Source organism: Styela clava, chromosome 13, assembly GCF_964204865.1.
Source record: "Styela clava chromosome 13, kaStyClav1.hap1.2, whole genome shotgun sequence".
NCBI classification, from domain to species: Eukaryota; Metazoa; Chordata; class Ascidiacea; order Stolidobranchia; family Styelidae; genus Styela; species Styela clava.
In genome coordinates, this window is record NC_135262.1 from 9,809,877 (window position 1) to 9,826,008 (window position 16,132).

Sequence of the window (16,132 nt, forward strand, 5' to 3'; positions counted from 1 at the left end):
TTATGTCCGATTTCCTATATCATCCGCGGATTTGGCATCGAGAGAGTTTGAACTGACATACATTTATCCACAAAAGGCAAACTAGAGAAAAAGCCTTTCGAATGAAGCAACATCCTGCGGATCGCATAAAATTATGGGTATTTGAACGGGCTTTCAAAATACAAACAGAAAAGAAACACTGACCATTAACTAACTTTTTGATCTCCTACAAACAGCCAACAAACAAGTGTATATGCATAGGTATGAAGAATTATAATATTTAACAAACCAAATATTAAAATGATTCAATAGGCAAATTAACAAAAAACATCAGATAAAATAACGAAAACGTACTACTTAATTCACCAAACAATGATAGATAATTTGGACTCATTGACGATCTTGACTATAACATAATTAATCTATGAAGTTGTACATGAAAAATATATGTTACTCATGGGCACTATAAATTAGAACCATTGCCATTCTCTCCTTCCTTTTGCACGGGATGGTTTCTTAAAAATTCTGTAATATGTTTGGCTGATTCCTCTGGCGTACATAAATGCAAATGATGATTGCCAGCAATCTCAACATAGCTGAACTGAAAAAAGTGATATATTATTTAAGCAAAACGGAAGGCTACAGAACATGTTAATTGCGGGATTTACATGCTACACAAATAAAGATATACCCCAGTGGGAAGGAATAAGCATTAAAGCATTGGAATACTAGACAGAAATTCTTAAGTCATCATTAGTTGAAAGTCAAAATGAAATGTAAAACCCACAGCATCTAAAACTACCTAGTGGTTCACCATAGGATTGAGTCGTCTTATATAATAAACATGAAAGTTAGTAGATTTATGTTTTTCGAAAAATATCCTTTTTGAGAATTTGATTGGAAAATAAATATATTCAAACTTACAGATTTAGTATTCTTTTGGAAAGCTTTATGTACTTCAGCTATATCTGGGTACCTTTCTTTGATTATCTTGTATAAACCTTTCTTTGCCCTGAGTTAGTACAAAAATAAAGTTGGCTTACACACACTTCAAAATAAAAAACTCAATCCCAAACCATAGAGGTACATTGCATAATATCCAAGCAACTGAAATAAGTTATAACATTCAACAACATGGACTATTCTTAGAGAAATCAACAATGTTGCACAGAGACGTCAAAATTTTGCAATATTGCTTAAAACTTGACCTAGAAAATAAACAACAAATATATATCTATAAAGACAAACAGAACTGGTGTGATCAGTTTTTCAACATAACCACCATATTCCTTGTTCTCTATATCAAAAGGCTTAATTTTTGCCCAACCATTCGTATGAATTGTTAAAACAGGAAATGGAAATTTTAAAATAAATTTACTTTCCATAATCATATCTCTCTAGCAATTTTTTTATGATATGACCATTCATTTTCAACACCAAATCTAAAAATCATCAACTTCAATTATCAATTACACATAGATATCTCACCATACAAAAAAGATATCAGCTTTTAAACCTTCTGCAATAGTTAATGAAGTTTCAAAACCCCGCTCCAACGGATCCTTGAACAAATGTCTGATATCTCGCCGAAAAATGAAGTTTCCTTATAAAGCAATCATACACGGAGTTGAAAGATTTATATAAATTGGATTTACAATGACATCACTGGAAAATGATATAAGAGGAGCATGTTATTGCTCTTTAAAAAAATGAAACATTCCTGATATAAATAACCTGCGAAGAACCAAAAAAATTTCGTGTGACCTGAACATTTGTGAAAATTTTGCAGCTTAAGCAATACTTGAATAAAATGAGTGTTAATGATGAATAAGTGGAATAAATTTACATAAATTTAATGTTTTCAGACATATAACACTTTTAGAATGATGTTTAAATCACATTGAAGCACTTCTTGAATAAATTATTGATTGCAAAAAATATATTTGGTTCAAAGTGTAATCTGCAAGATTTATGGAATTACCATTATCAAGCTCTCTCATCCCACGTTCAAGTAAAATTTCGACAGATTCATCATTTAAATTTTTGTTAGCTGCTCGGAGTCTGTACAGATAAAATTTGAAGAATTTTAACATAACAAAACGAGAATATTCGATCGAAAGTTAGGGGATCCCCCAAAACAGCGCTCTTACTCCATAGTGACAAATTGTGCCCCATCACTAATTAATTAAAAACTCGCTTGTTATGCAACATAATTCGTCCAAAATCAATAGGCTTCTGGTCCGAGATGAGATTAATGCACATGCGAAATCTGGAGCAGATTCAATCTCGCTTTCGTGAGATATCGCGTGCGTCTAACAGACATACAGACAGACAAATACCTATCAACATACTTACCGATTAAAATCTATAAGTAATAAGAAAATCAATTTTGATGACAAAAACTTCTGTGTATGCAAGCCTTCTTTCATAGACTGTTGAGAACACTTGGTAAACTTTGCTTTTCGAATTCGGTTGTAAAATTCTGACTTCGTTACACAGTCATCTGATATCACGACTCGACAGAAATTGAAATTTTGACTCCAACTCTGGAGGGTGACCCCGGTGGAAACATGACAAAGTTTGACGTCACAGCCCTGTCTACTACGAACCCCCAACCCAACCCCCTCGCGTTTTTCTCAACATAAAATTAAACACGAATCGCGCAATTGAAACTGAGTTGATACCTTCCTTTTGCTTGTTCGTAAGTATATTCCTTTTCAGGTCTAGGTTCCGCCGTTTCAAAAGCTAGATGTGTATCAATGCATGATCGTAACCCAGTAATCAGATCCTCCTTAATGTAATTATAAGAGGTTTATGGATAATTCAGAAGCTTCAATTAACACTATACTAAACTAACCGCTGAATAAGAAATAATGATATTCAAATTATGTAGATTCTAATTCCGCATGCTAAGCCTTGTACTCATTTCAAAGAATTAACATAATTTATATTGTGAAAAGACAATTACCATATATAATTTCTCATCTTTGTTCTTTCTTTTGTTATTAGAGCATTATTTTGGTTGTCAAATGTATGTGAAGATTGTTATCGTGTGGGACTTTATAGGCTTATTTTGATAACAGGGTGGCTAGTGATTACACTCTTCAATCAATTAAATTCAATACTCGATCTAGACTGGTAATAATATGATCAGCAATCTCGTACATACCATCCCACCCAATATATACTGTTCATTCAGAATATCTCAAATAAGATTGTAAAAGATTTTAGTAAGTTGAACCATTGTGGATCAAAAATGCAAAATTTACCTTCTGTCGAAACCATATGCCGGCTGTATCAATAGCTATGATTCGACTAACTATTTCAGGATAGATTGCCCCAAACTGCAAAAGTTAATATAAGCTTAAGAAAATATCGAAGAAGGGATTTAACAAAAGCAGTACTGAGCGGTCAAAATCAGAATTAGCTAGCTGACTTAATTTAAGCCATTGGGTTCCACAAGTTATAATGATTTTACTGGTGATTTTCCATAATATATGTATCAACTTTTCATAGAGTATTTCCACATACCAATTATAATGAATGGGTGAAATATTCATTTTGCTGCAATAAATCTAGGTAAAGTTGGAGCATTTTAGTTACAAAAACAAGACCAAAGAGCAATAATTTGTGATTTTGTTAGGCTTTCCAATGGATCAGTATATGAACATGATACAGAAAAAAGTTCTGTAGAATTGATCTCCAATTAAAGTCAAATCAACCATCCTTACCAGCTACAAGTTGAAATAATTTTACTAGAATTGTAGTCACATGGGGGAGTTTTTAAATGCCTTATTCACAGGGGAATAGTGTTAATCAGGATTAATGTTGTATGGCAATTATGCAGAAAATAAGCCTTTGACATAAGCCGCATTATAATAAAGGATTAAATTCCAGAATTTGGGTAATAGAAATAAGATACTCTTTTTTTTTTTATTCCCGTATGTATTTTAATATTCAATTTTATGCATTTTTTCAAATACTCACATATGTTGCAATATTGGCCCCTGAAAGTAGATAACAGCCATAAACACCGAAGCAAATTCTTAATTTACTAGTTTGGGTTAAAACATGAGGTTTGCATCTCATGTGAGAAAATTATATGTGAGAAGATTGCCCAACTCATCATCGCTGTAAGGTGGTTCATGAAACCACTTGTCAGTTACAGCTTCCTCCACCATCAAGTGCATCTGAAAGGAATAACTGGGTAACTATTCCTTCATCCCATGTGGTTAATATAAATATTTACCCAGCAATTCGAAAGCATAAACTATGAACTCTGTATTGCAAAAATGAGCATTTTTGTTCGCTTTTTAAACATGATGCCATTTACATTCAAAATATTGCTAAGAGAAGAAATGAATAACAAATCTTACCCATGCTATGACCCATTAGCGACACATTGTCATATTTGAAATCTGCAAAAAATGCGATAATATATTTCAAAAATCTGTACTGAACATACAAACAGCTGGATTGGTGCTATATGCTAATCGTTGGTAACAAATTTGAAATCACATTGTGTGCAGAGAAGTATGTGTAACTCCAGGTTTGTCATGGTTTCTTGCACCATATTTAATTATACAAATCATAAAAGATGTTTAATTTTACTTACGATCAATTACTCTTTTTAAAACAGAACTGTATGCAGCAGTGAAATAGAAAGATCCTTTAGGAAAATGAGATGAGAGTCCATGACCAGGCACATCAAATGTGACGTAATAGAAATCTATTGGAAATTGATTGAATAATTTACGTTTATTGGCATAGCACAAATACACATAAGATTTGGATTTGACAGCGATCAATAATAATATTATGAATACTCAGTAGCCTACCAATAAGCATGACAAGAATTAAAGCTTTAGCACAATGCTCATAGGTCAAAGTTTCGAATACAAGATATAAAAATAAATTGTTTGCAAGAATATTTTCGGAATCTTCATCAAAAATAGTTCATTTAACCGCTAAAGGATACAACGTTCTCCCAATTAAATCCTGGGTATCAGAAACTTTAGCCTAGCGATTAATGCATCAGATGTATCTATGATGGCGTCGTAGCTTAATTAGGATGGGGTGAATTGGACAGGCATAAAGATTCTGGTCATTCTTTTAAAATTAAATAGTTCCTTACATATCAGTGACTGCCTGTGCAGAGCCTTGTTCTAAGCAAAAGACTATGAATGCATTGTATAAAAACGCTGTTGACTATGACCATACCTAACTAGGAATTGTATTCATAAAGATACTATAGACAGATAGGCCTAATTCTGTGATTCTTGTGAGTGGATCAAAATCAGAGAGGTAGAGATTAACAAGATATTGCAGAAAAATGATGAAACACATTTAATCAACTTATAACCTGAACAATGAAAATTTATTGTATATCCCATTTTTTCCTATAGATGTATTACCTTGAGGTAAAAGTGGAATAAGTTTATCAAAAGTATTGCAATTATCCAACCATCCGTGTAAACAAATAATTGGTGGATTTTTCTCATCTCCCCAGGTTTTTCCAGCAATTTCCCCCCATGGTACAGGGACAGAAAACTCCTTGGTCAGACCTAGAATAAAAGAGATTTTCATCAATAATTTTGTATTGAAATTTTTAGAGTGGGATCTGTTTTTTTGTGAATTCCAAATTCTGGGCTATTTCAAAAATATTAGCCAAAATGAGTAGACCTACCACAACTACCACTTACCTCGTTTGGTTGTCCCAACATATTTTCCAACAGAAGCCATTGTTCGTCTAAAATCAACAAACACTCTACTGCATATAACACGAAGCATAGACCTTGGCAATCATTCGAATCGATTGATACAATCAAAAATTTAAAAGGTGATGAGTAACCATTACTCAGCAAATTTGTTGCAACGCCCATGTACCGCCCATAAATTGCCAGAACGTAAGCAATGTTTAGTTTTTGAAACTAGTGGTGCTGCCACTGAACTGGAAATCTATATCTCTGTGGGTGCTGCGGAGTCGCAGTTTGGCATGTTTTGGTGACGATGAGAAAAAGTGGGAGTCTTTTTATCATAATGATGAAAAAAATTGCGTACAGAAATTAAAAGAAAATTAAGTTCACTATTCGTTCATAACAGTTTATTAAAAAAGGTTTGAATACGCCAGCGTTTTCATCATATATCAAATTTAGTTTCCCGGTGAGTTTAGATATGTAGTCGGAGTCGAATTTCCGTCAACCTGAAAAAGGGAGCCAGAGTCGAAGTCATATATTTTTTAACAAGCAGTCGGCTTAAAAAAAAATTTCCACACCCGTGAAGACTAGTGTAAATCACCATCAGGTTTTATTGTAGAACACACGACTTATGTTTATGTTTTATTTTATTCTTATTTATTTTAAAAAGAACGTGCTTTGGACATATCTCCAATTTGAATCTAGTTACATGGGTAGGCTAGTGTCAGTATAATAATATAATATCTGGTCACAGGTAATTCTAAAACTAGTTTCAGACACGGAAAGGTGAATGCAACTTCTTTTTGTACAAACAAACTCTATATGGCGCTATTAATGATGTATAGATATGATATTTTGATGAAATCATTCCATCTCCGCGTCAATACTGTAAATATAACTTTCAATTTTGTTATCGATGGATGAAAGTTTTCCGGTCAGCCTGCGACTAATTGCTGTACTCATCCGCATACTGTAGACGCCAACGCTCGTCAACGAAAATGGCAAATCCCTATATAGCCGCTCTAGGGCATCAATCAATGAATTGTCCACGGCCTTGCACTCAACAGAAACAAAGTCTGTTATCTTTAATGATATCAAATGCTTCAGATAGCTGTTTATTTTAAGACAGCATCGTTAAATATAATAAATACGCAACAACAAGGAAATAAAACGTGCATTTTGGAGTGCTGTACAGAAACGTGAGTGAAAAACATCTGCATTTAAATTTTAATGAATGTAAACAACATGTAAGTGCTGATAATAAACTCAACACAATTTGTGAATAGACATGATGTACCAGAGGTATCTGGGCAAAGTAAAATGTGGATTGTAAAAATACAATGCGCCGTTTTCAAAGCACACTAAGAAAAAATTATGCTGGTTCGTCAAAATATTCATTTTTGAGTGAAAAGAGAAAGGAATGTATTTTGTCAATGGTAATTTAAAATCAGTGAATATAACAAGTGCATTTGAAAATAAACACCTGGTTGCAAATATAAAAATACTGTATTTAGATACAAATATGCTATCTCAACGATTCTAAGTAGGGTTAAAAACTGAATTCTACGAGAATGCCTTTATGAGGTTAAATGCATACAAAAGTAACAGCCAGAAATGTTTGCTATATAACCTAAATTCGGATAGATAATAATTCATTAACCATTCGTTTAGTTGTTGTTTAAAAATATATGAAATCTAGTATATTATACAATATGAATAATAATAACAATATAAAACATTATAACAGTTTTTCGAAACTTCATTACAATATAGTAGCAAATTAGATGATAAAGTTGATCCAAAAATGAATGAGAGTTAGGCTAAAACATCTGCTGCAAAACTCAATTCTAAAACAAAAGATGAAAATGCTGTCGTTTCCAAACTATCAAGATATGGACGGTGTGAAGAATTATGAAGTGAGTGACAAATCAAATAGCCTACGTGTTGCACTAGGGCCATGTATGCACAAGCGGAGGAATGAGACGGTCCGAAACAATTTCATAGAATGAATCAATTCATTGCGAATCAACAGGAACAAATATTGCAAACATTTTCGTGAAAAAGGGAAATACAAAGTACATTTGAACAAAATATGCCAGTGACTTTTAGTCCTTTTAAACTGCAATCTACCTCAACTAAACAAATGCATAGAAAAGTGAGCAAATTTCACGCCAGGACTCCGTCAACAGTATTCAAATGAATAATCAAGTAGTGGAAAGTCAAAGGCTGCAAAAGCTCATCAGTGCGAATGAAAATGTGTTACACAGCAAATCAAAAGAGAAAAAATATATACAAATGAGTTATAAATAGTACAATTGAGAGAATAGCCTTTCGAAGATACTCCTGATATGGTTGCTCCAATGGTCACGTTCAAATGTGAGATTTGACCATTGCGTAATAGTTGTGCCGCCATTTTCCCATCTTGACGTGTTATAGTCAGAGCTGAAATTTTTGTGCCTGTAAAATTGTAAACAAAAACATAAGCAACTGAAAGCATGTTGCACATCCTGCTATTTCACAGTGACATTAATTATTATCATCGCTGCTATGATTTTAGAAGTAGCAATTGAGGTGACGATTTATATGACTTTTTGGCGTGATTAAAATCATTTATGTGAATATTTTTCAAAAATAATATAACTTAAAAATAATCCTACCTATAGTGTTCATCACGGTTGGCTCGTCTTTGAAATCTTCATCATAAATAATAACGGCTTTAGCCGAATACTTTTCGGCAAGTTTTATTTTTACAACATTGTTGCACTTTCCAGCTTCAATCAATGCGATCCATTCACCCTTCGTCGATTTGATTTCTTCCTCATTCGAAAATGCTCCCGTGCATCCGAAATGAGAGTTTTCAGTTCCCACGTCTATGACATGGACCAGACGCCCAGAAAAAGCAATACGTGGTGAATACCGACCATATCTAGCAGTCGTTCTTTGAAATGGAATTTTACCAACTTCGACAGGATTACTTGAATCGAGACGAAAATCGACAATAGCCTCTGTGTAGCTGTATTCTGCAACCTTCGGTATCAAGTCCGATGCTTCGATGTTTATTGCGCCGACACTTATGTTGATATATATTTTGTTACCTTGTTCAATTTTCCGTACCAGTGCTCCGCCGTCAGCGGCGTTCACCATCAGAGACATGATTTTTGTACCTACAAGTAGAAAAGTATGGCTCAATTATTTACGATTTATTTATTGTGACACACACAACACAACAACTCTTTGCAGTCAGACTATTTGAATTAAAAATTACACAGATGTTTTCAATATTTTTGCCAATGCGCAAAAGGCTAGTTAAGGATATAATATGTGGGTCGGTTTTATGTATTTGTATATCGGAAAAGACTTATGTGTTTAGTACGTGTATTTATTTTTGCTTTTAAATAATGCACTTACCGATAGTACGCATTACTTCCACAATTCTCCGAGGTACCGTGTCGTAAACAATAACAGCTCTTGCGCCATATTTTTCCGCCAACTTGATCTTGAAGAAAAACTTGCATTTCCCTCGAGCAATTAGGGCAATCCACGGACCTCCGACGTTTGCAACTTCTTCCTCGTTAGCAATTTTGCCACTGCATCCAACATGAGAATCATTGAAACCAGCATCAGATACATGAATTATTCGGCCAAATACGTTACTGTGGGGAGAATGAAATCCAAATTTTCCTTTAAAATGCAGCTCGGAAGCGGTCGATACGCTAGACATGATCTCGGTTTTATTTTGCACGGGAATTGGAATAACAAACGCGCTCAACAAAGCCTCGGTATAATGATTTGTTGTGTTGCTATTTCTGAGACTTGGCAAGTTGTCAAAAAGACTTTGTCCGCCTAGCAACGAAGTACGTCGGCCTAAAAATTCCTCAATATATTTGCTCTTTATGTTTTGTAAATCTTCAACAAGCAGAGCTGAATCGTCGGTAGTAGTTGCTAATGACGAAGTTGTGACTTCATGTTCACGGTTGCGCTTCTTTCCCCTAAGTCGCCCTTGATTTCTCAACTTTCTCCTTTCGTTCTTTGACCTCGCACGTTCGGAGGATTTTCTATTCAATCGACACTCCGAGATCTCAAGCAAAGCGACTGCGAGCGTTAAAACCAACAGAAGATGAATCAACCTCATTGTGAAAGACTTAGTTGTAAACAAAACGTATAATATAACTGGAAACAGAAAGGCTTAGTTATTACATAAACAATATAATCTATTATGAGTTTTGAAAGTCGCGTGAAGGAATGCACTACACGATTGAAGATTGTCCACCGAAACGTCACTCACATCGAGGGTATAGTGCCCTATTTGTAACCTTCAATCATAGCAGGCCATCCCGAACGTTCATAATGATTAATTCCGAAAGACCAAAATGAATACAACCCTCTATTTGGATAACTTTGAGAAGATATTCTATATCCTACATATTTTCTACCTGCTAGCATTCACGGAATTTATATCTCGAGAGTGCTTGGTACTCACTGCTATCACATATGGGTTTGTACCAGTTCAAAATTACTGCACATAATTGGCAAGGGCGGTGAGCTCGGAAACTCGGAGCTAGTCCTGCCTGATTAGCTGAAATATTCCTCGTCAACAGCTTATGTCCCGTACAAACTTTTTTGCGAACTACACCTAATCACTTGTTTACCGCTAATATTGCACCAGCTTGCACTGGTAATTCAATATACTGATACAAACATTTCTTATCTGTAGTTTTCACAGAATTATTCTTGATTGCCATACGTGAAATGATTAGTGACGCCTGCGCTTAAGCTCCGGGAGGTTTATCGCCACAAGATAACTTTCCTGTTTCACAATTGTAAACAAACAATATCTCGACAGGGTCGAATAATGAAGTGCAGTGAATAAGTAGTGTCGATGATTATAATAGGCTTATGAAACTTATTATATACTTATTTTTTCTAGGAAAGATAACAGCAGGATAAACGGAAACGAAATGCTCATTCGATATGTACGCTACAAATCAGTACGATTCACACTGAAGTTAGATTGGTAATCATTTTCTCCCTGTGCTATGTTAATCTATTTGTTTTCCTGCCTTGTTTCTCCTCTCACTATTTTTGTAATTCCCCCTATAATATTGAACACCAAACCAGTTATTTTTACTCCCTTGTAGTCATTATGTATAACCATGCGTGCCTATATGCTTTCTACGTTTTATAATTCAATAACCTACATACGGAAACCAAACTAAAAAGTTAGTTGTTGCTAGGATAATGGAAAGCATCTATTCTAAACCCTCATCAACATCATTGCAATGATTTCTCACGTAAACGCTCCAAAGTTTTTATATAAAAATCTATTGGTTAACACGGCAAACTGTTACTACCGGCAAATAGATAAACCAAAACAAAAATTATTTCGAAGCCGCGAGTTCACAGGAATTCCTTGCTGTTGACGAGAGGAAATTCCACGTTCCGCCGCGCCTCACGCCATCCCCACTTTTGAAGAGTGCGTGCTTTCGGGGAAGAGATGTTTCATTTTGTTTCAAATTCTATTTTTATAAAGGCTTATGATTATTTTCCCTCGCGACTATCTCGCTTCAAGCGTAATGTTTTTACAAACGAGTCGCCACTTCGACTAGCGCGTTTTTTTAAAATAATAGGTGACCAACCAACCATGGGACATATAAATGTTACACTTCACTTATGGGGTTCAAACATGATCCACACATAGAGTTTTAAAACATTCGCGGACGTTCAAGGGTGAATACTTTGTATGGGTCAAGGCGCGCATTAGGCGGCTAATGGATCTTCCGCGTGTTGTCATATTTTTGTCTTTATCAAAGTATTTTTGAAGTTCGTGTTCATAAATACATTAAATTGTCAACAGACGTAGAATTATTATATTTTTATAAGCATTTGATCATGCTTTACACGTCGTCTTCTCTGATTTTTAAATATTTCGGATGACTATATCAGTTTTGGGACACAAAAACAACCTTTAAATTAAAGCGCCGAAACTTCACACTCGCGTGTACGCGTTTCATTTTTGAGTGCTTGAAACGTTCAGGTAATACTTACCATAAAAATTATTGCTAGGAGCAATTCTGCCTTAATTTGGTAGTTTTAGCAGGAAAACGGCAATAAGTTACTATTGAATAAGATATCAATATGAGCCCTCCCACTTCTTATTAACTTCTTTTTATAATAATTTGTAAAGTGTGATTAAGTTCCTTTCAAATAGTTTTGATCTGTTGTTAAGGTAGATTTTTCACCATGGCTCCGTAATTAGTTATACTTTGTTTACCAATTTACAATAAGAGCGTGTAGTCTATCAACCTCGTTGCCTATTAGTCGCCACTGTTAAAATCATAGCGTTTTTATAGTTTTCAGGAAGCCAATCCCCGCAGAATTAATCAAAGTTGTCAAAAAACAACCAAATTTGGAATGTCATTTGGGATATAAGTGGCATCTTTCTGTATCGAGTACTTCGGAAGCCGCTCCTACGCATATTGGTCTCATCCCTGTTGATTAGTCCTTCTCATTAACGCATATGGCGCCATTTGTTCATTACCCGCTACGCAGTATGCACATCCCAACCCCTGGCGCTCACCCGCAGATGAGACCGAAGGTGCCAAATGAAGATATTCGCTGTCAGGGGTGACCGTTATGATTTATGAGGAATACAAAAAATATTTGAGGATATAATAGTTTCATGGGTGTGACGACAAACGACAACATCTCCGAAGAAAACACTTTTCTGTTGGTAGCCCTTGCCAAAATTATCACCAATGGTATTCTAGAAAAAACTTAAGTTCTTTTGATATATTTCCCGAGTGATTTGAATTTCTTTCAACTCTTTGTCTTTGGTGAAATCGATGGCGTTATGTCATAACTAAACGGATAGCCCATTATATTCATGCTATAACGCTCATTCTTAATTGAACTACTGTATGACACCTTGCAATGATGAAGTACTTTAAATTTAAGATAATTACACTGATGCTATCAAGTTAAATATGTTTATTCGGATACGTTCAGGCAAATTTTTCTTATATGAATTGGAAATCATTTCATTCACTTTCCATTATTAATCTGTATGCGGTTGTGTGTCAAGTGATGCAAACTTTCAGTGAAGAAAAACATTAACCTCGCTCATCAATTAACCGAACAAGCACGAAACGGTTTTGCGCGTGCTTTCAAATATGTGACCCATGATAGGAAACGGTTGAACGTGCGACCAAACTATATTTCCTAAAATATTCATTGTTTTTGTTTGTCGTTTGTTGCAGCGGCTCTTGTATTCAAGGAACGGCAATTAACCCATGTGACCCATTCATGGTTCGCTGGTAACCACGAAATCGAAATGAAACACACGCAAAATATGAACCATGTCCCACAATACGTGAACCGAACATAAATAGAGTATAATACTCCTTTCACAAAAAATATGAAGTCAGTTTATAGTACACAAATATGAATAACGAAATCGACATAAAACGACGAAAATATCCAGAGCAAAATATTGCATCAATGCTATAAAAATGCCGATGAACTCACAGCATTTTTGTAAATCTTAAATTGATCACGTACAAAAGTTTGCATTTTAGTTTATTTTAAGTCGTGAATCATTCTACTGGTAATGCACACAAAATATATTGTTTTGGCTCTCAAGTTTAAACCGGATGAGCGATCGAGTCACTAGCAATGGCATTGGATTTTATTTTACTTCAAGCTAATGAGTTACTTTGTATTGAAACTTATAGTCGGCCGTGCTATTGTAAGAGTACATGCAATATATATATAAATAAAATCATGGAATGGGAAGTTTAAAAAATTTGTAAAGTAAAATATTGTTTGCTTTCCAATATGCATCTACAGGCAATTAAGTTTAGGCTATTGATTGGACAAGTGCAGATCACATTCTGTGACGTTATTTCTAGACTAATGCAAATATTTTTACAGCCCAATATATAATTGTATGGCTGGCCTTTACTCGGGTTTCAGTCAGTAATAGGAATAATAAACAACAATAAAGCCTTTATATATATAACTTTTGACCTTGGTGCAAAATAACGAAAGTAATTTTACGTTTACTTGTCTTACGAGTCTGGTTGAATTTAACAATTTACACCTAGAAAAAATTCGGAGCCTATATGAAAAAGTACGGGGCTCACTGCAGCCACATGGGTAACTGTGGCCTAAGGTCGCCTTGTATTTCAAAAGTTGTACTATATGCGAACGGTAATGATCATTTGAGTAAAGCTCGACCATGTGTGTTTTTGTAACCTTAATATTATGACGGAACAATCTACAAAGATGGGCTCTAAAACAGGTTGCAACACCCAAGGTACTTTGAAAACGGGACGTCCTCAATCACCCCCGAGACCGATGTTGTGCTGTTGTTTTACGTTGTATATTGAGTGGAACGTACGGTTAGACATGACATAATTGATATTGAGATCCCTCGGGATAGTTTTCTCGACGTATGAAATGCGCCGTCAGGAAACGGGTAGGCCTACTACTTCTATCGGATAGCCTAGGTATAATAAAGGTTTACGATGAATACCAAGCTGTGCACAAATACTTTTTGAGCATATTCATGACTGAACAGCTATCTCAATTGAGTTATCCTGAACTGTATTTCAAATATTCCTGTATGATTATAAGTTTAGAATTTATATTAAATAGTCATCCACTCAAACCACAGAGCCTAATATAAACTGCAGTTGCCATTACACTCGATATCTTTCTTGAAACTGGCAATATTGTTTTAAAATCTATCCCTTTTAAACTGAACCTCAGATATAATCCGACCCGACCGATAATCCTTAATTATTTTTATTTTCCGTATGAAGATTTTTCTTTTGCAACCATCAATGAAATATAATCTGTAATTCACTCCGGAGTGCGTTGTACGACAGCATGTCATTAGGTAGCGCATGTTATCTTGGAAATTAGGCAAGTAAAATTACGAAACGGCTGATATGTATTGAACCTATGTGTAAATTTCCAAGATAACCAATGGTTCCAATGGTTTTTTTCACCATATAAGGCAAATTGAGTTATTGGTGTACCTGTGGCTGAGTTCCCTTGGGGTCTCTCCGCGCGGGTTTTCATAATTGTCAACAGGGATTATGGCGTTACGAAAGGAGCTAGCTAGATATCGTACTTCAAGTCGTCAATCTAATATAGTAAAATGGCCTGTAACTAGAAAAACACCTAAAAACCGCATGCTTTAAATTAGGAGTGTGCAAAATGCGGCCCGCGAGGGAAAATTATGCGGCCCGCGGAGAAGTGCCAATTTTGAATGTTGTGCGGCCATCTAAACTAGATTTTAATTTAGTTTGATCTGGTTCCTTTTGCGTATTCGAGCTTATATTCGAGTCTAATTTATTTTCTATGCCGGGGTGCACAACCTTTTTGCTATTAGCGGCCACATTGCATTTATTTGTATTCAATACGGCCGAAGGGGCGTTGATGAGCGCGTCAAAGGCGCGCGAATTTTTTATTTAGATTTCATGACGTCATAATCGCGTATTTGACCCATGCGAGGTGCAGTCTGCCCAATTATAAAGTATGTAGGACTACTTGAAAGTATAATATTCTAACTTTAATAGGATTTTTTTTTGGTGAACCTATTCTTGAGCAGATATATTGCAGCAAGTTGCATAATGGTTGCACAATTTTGAAAAAAAAATCGAAAGTCGGGGAGGGGGATAGGGGCGGTCGCTCTCATTTTCTTGTCCCCAAAAGTATAATAAAATGTCAACTATTTTAATGAATTTATCCTATAAAAGTTTGCAAAGCATCGAAGCAATTTAATGACTCCCTTGGTCTTGCATGTGGGCAAAGTCAGGTAACTGGCTGGATACCATCAGCCTTAGTTCAGACTCCAGATTGACGTCTAACAATCTGATTCGGTACTCATTCTTCAGGTACGTCATTCTTGAAAACGTTGCTTCGCACGTGTACGTGCTTCCAAAAAGAACGAGAGTTTTCTTGTCAATTCTTGTAGCACTGGATATTTAACTGCGCCTTTCCATGTGTCCAGCAGATTTTCCTCGTCTTTAAATTTCTGCACAAGCTGTTCATCATTCTTTTTGTACCAGCAAAGCCGCCAAATCCTATATTTCGAATTTATTTTTTGTTCTTAAGATTTCATATGTGGACGGCCCCATTATTTTGTCACGAAAGCCGCATGCGGCCGTACGGCCGAAGGTTTAGCACCGTTGATCTATGCCTATGACGTTACAACGTCCTAACAGCGAAGCGAACAACGCGGTTCACAAAGCTGTCACTGGCCGAGCAGCGAACAATTAAAAGGAAAATGTGGAGCAGGCGCTAATTAAATTGTAAGAAGGGGCAAATGAATATTAGGCAACTGGAAAGCAGCTTGAAAAAACTTAATATCAAGAGATACAAAAGCTAAATGAGTTTTGGTTTCAGCCTATCTGTTGATTAACGCAAAATTTCTGCGATTTCTGCAAGGA

General features: G+C 35.4%; 2 protein-coding genes across 2 annotated transcripts; both read right to left on the bottom strand.

The window, feature by feature from the left end:
* Positions 1-212: 212 nt before the first annotated feature.
* LOC120332425 (serine hydrolase-like protein) lies at positions 213-6,642 on the bottom strand. The gene is made up of 11 exons (XM_039399666.2): positions 5,682-6,642; positions 5,394-5,543; positions 4,595-4,708; positions 4,356-4,397; positions 3,967-3,986; positions 3,249-3,323; positions 2,664-2,770; positions 1,961-2,040; positions 1,468-1,582; positions 904-991; positions 213-580 (listed from the first exon to the last, which is right to left on the bottom strand). Exons 1-11 carry the CDS (start codon positions 5,767-5,769, stop codon positions 443-445), a joined length of 1,017 nt encoding a protein of 338 aa, XP_039255600.2. The 5' UTR covers positions 5,770-6,642; the 3' UTR covers positions 213-442.
* A 132-nt stretch (positions 6,643-6,774) lies between these two features.
* LOC120332810 (uncharacterized) lies at positions 6,775-10,209 on the bottom strand. Its single transcript, XM_039400127.2, has 3 exons — positions 9,084-10,209; positions 8,333-8,839; positions 6,775-8,132 (listed from the first exon to the last, which is right to left on the bottom strand). The coding sequence occupies exons 1-3, from the start codon at positions 9,805-9,807 to the stop codon at positions 7,915-7,917; spliced, it is 1,449 nt and encodes a 482-aa protein (XP_039256061.2). The 5' UTR covers positions 9,808-10,209; the 3' UTR covers positions 6,775-7,914.
* Positions 10,210-16,132: the final 5,923 nt, after the last annotated feature.

Coding starts and splice junctions, on each gene's coding strand:
- LOC120332425 (XM_039399666.2), bottom strand. CDS start 5,769: ATGCTTCGTGTTATATGCAGTAGAGTGTTTGTTGATTTTAGACGAACA. Junction 3,987..4,355: donor GCTAATGGGTCATAGCATGG/GTAAGATTTGTT, acceptor ATCTACTTTCAG/GGGCCAATATTGCAACATAT. Junction 1,583..1,960: donor GATGAGAGAGCTTGATAATG/GTAATTCCATAA, acceptor TTGCTTTATAAG/GAAACTTCATTTTTCGGCGA.
- LOC120332810 (XM_039400127.2), bottom strand. CDS start 9,807: ATGAGGTTGATTCATCTTCTGTTGGTTTTAACGCTCGCAGTCGCTTTG. Junction 8,840..9,083: donor GGAAGTAATGCGTACTATCG/GTAAGTGCATTA, acceptor TTCTACTTGTAG/GTACAAAAATCATGTCTCTG. Junction 8,133..8,332: donor AACCGTGATGAACACTATAG/GTAGGATTATTT, acceptor ACAATTTTACAG/GCACAAAAATTTCAGCTCTG.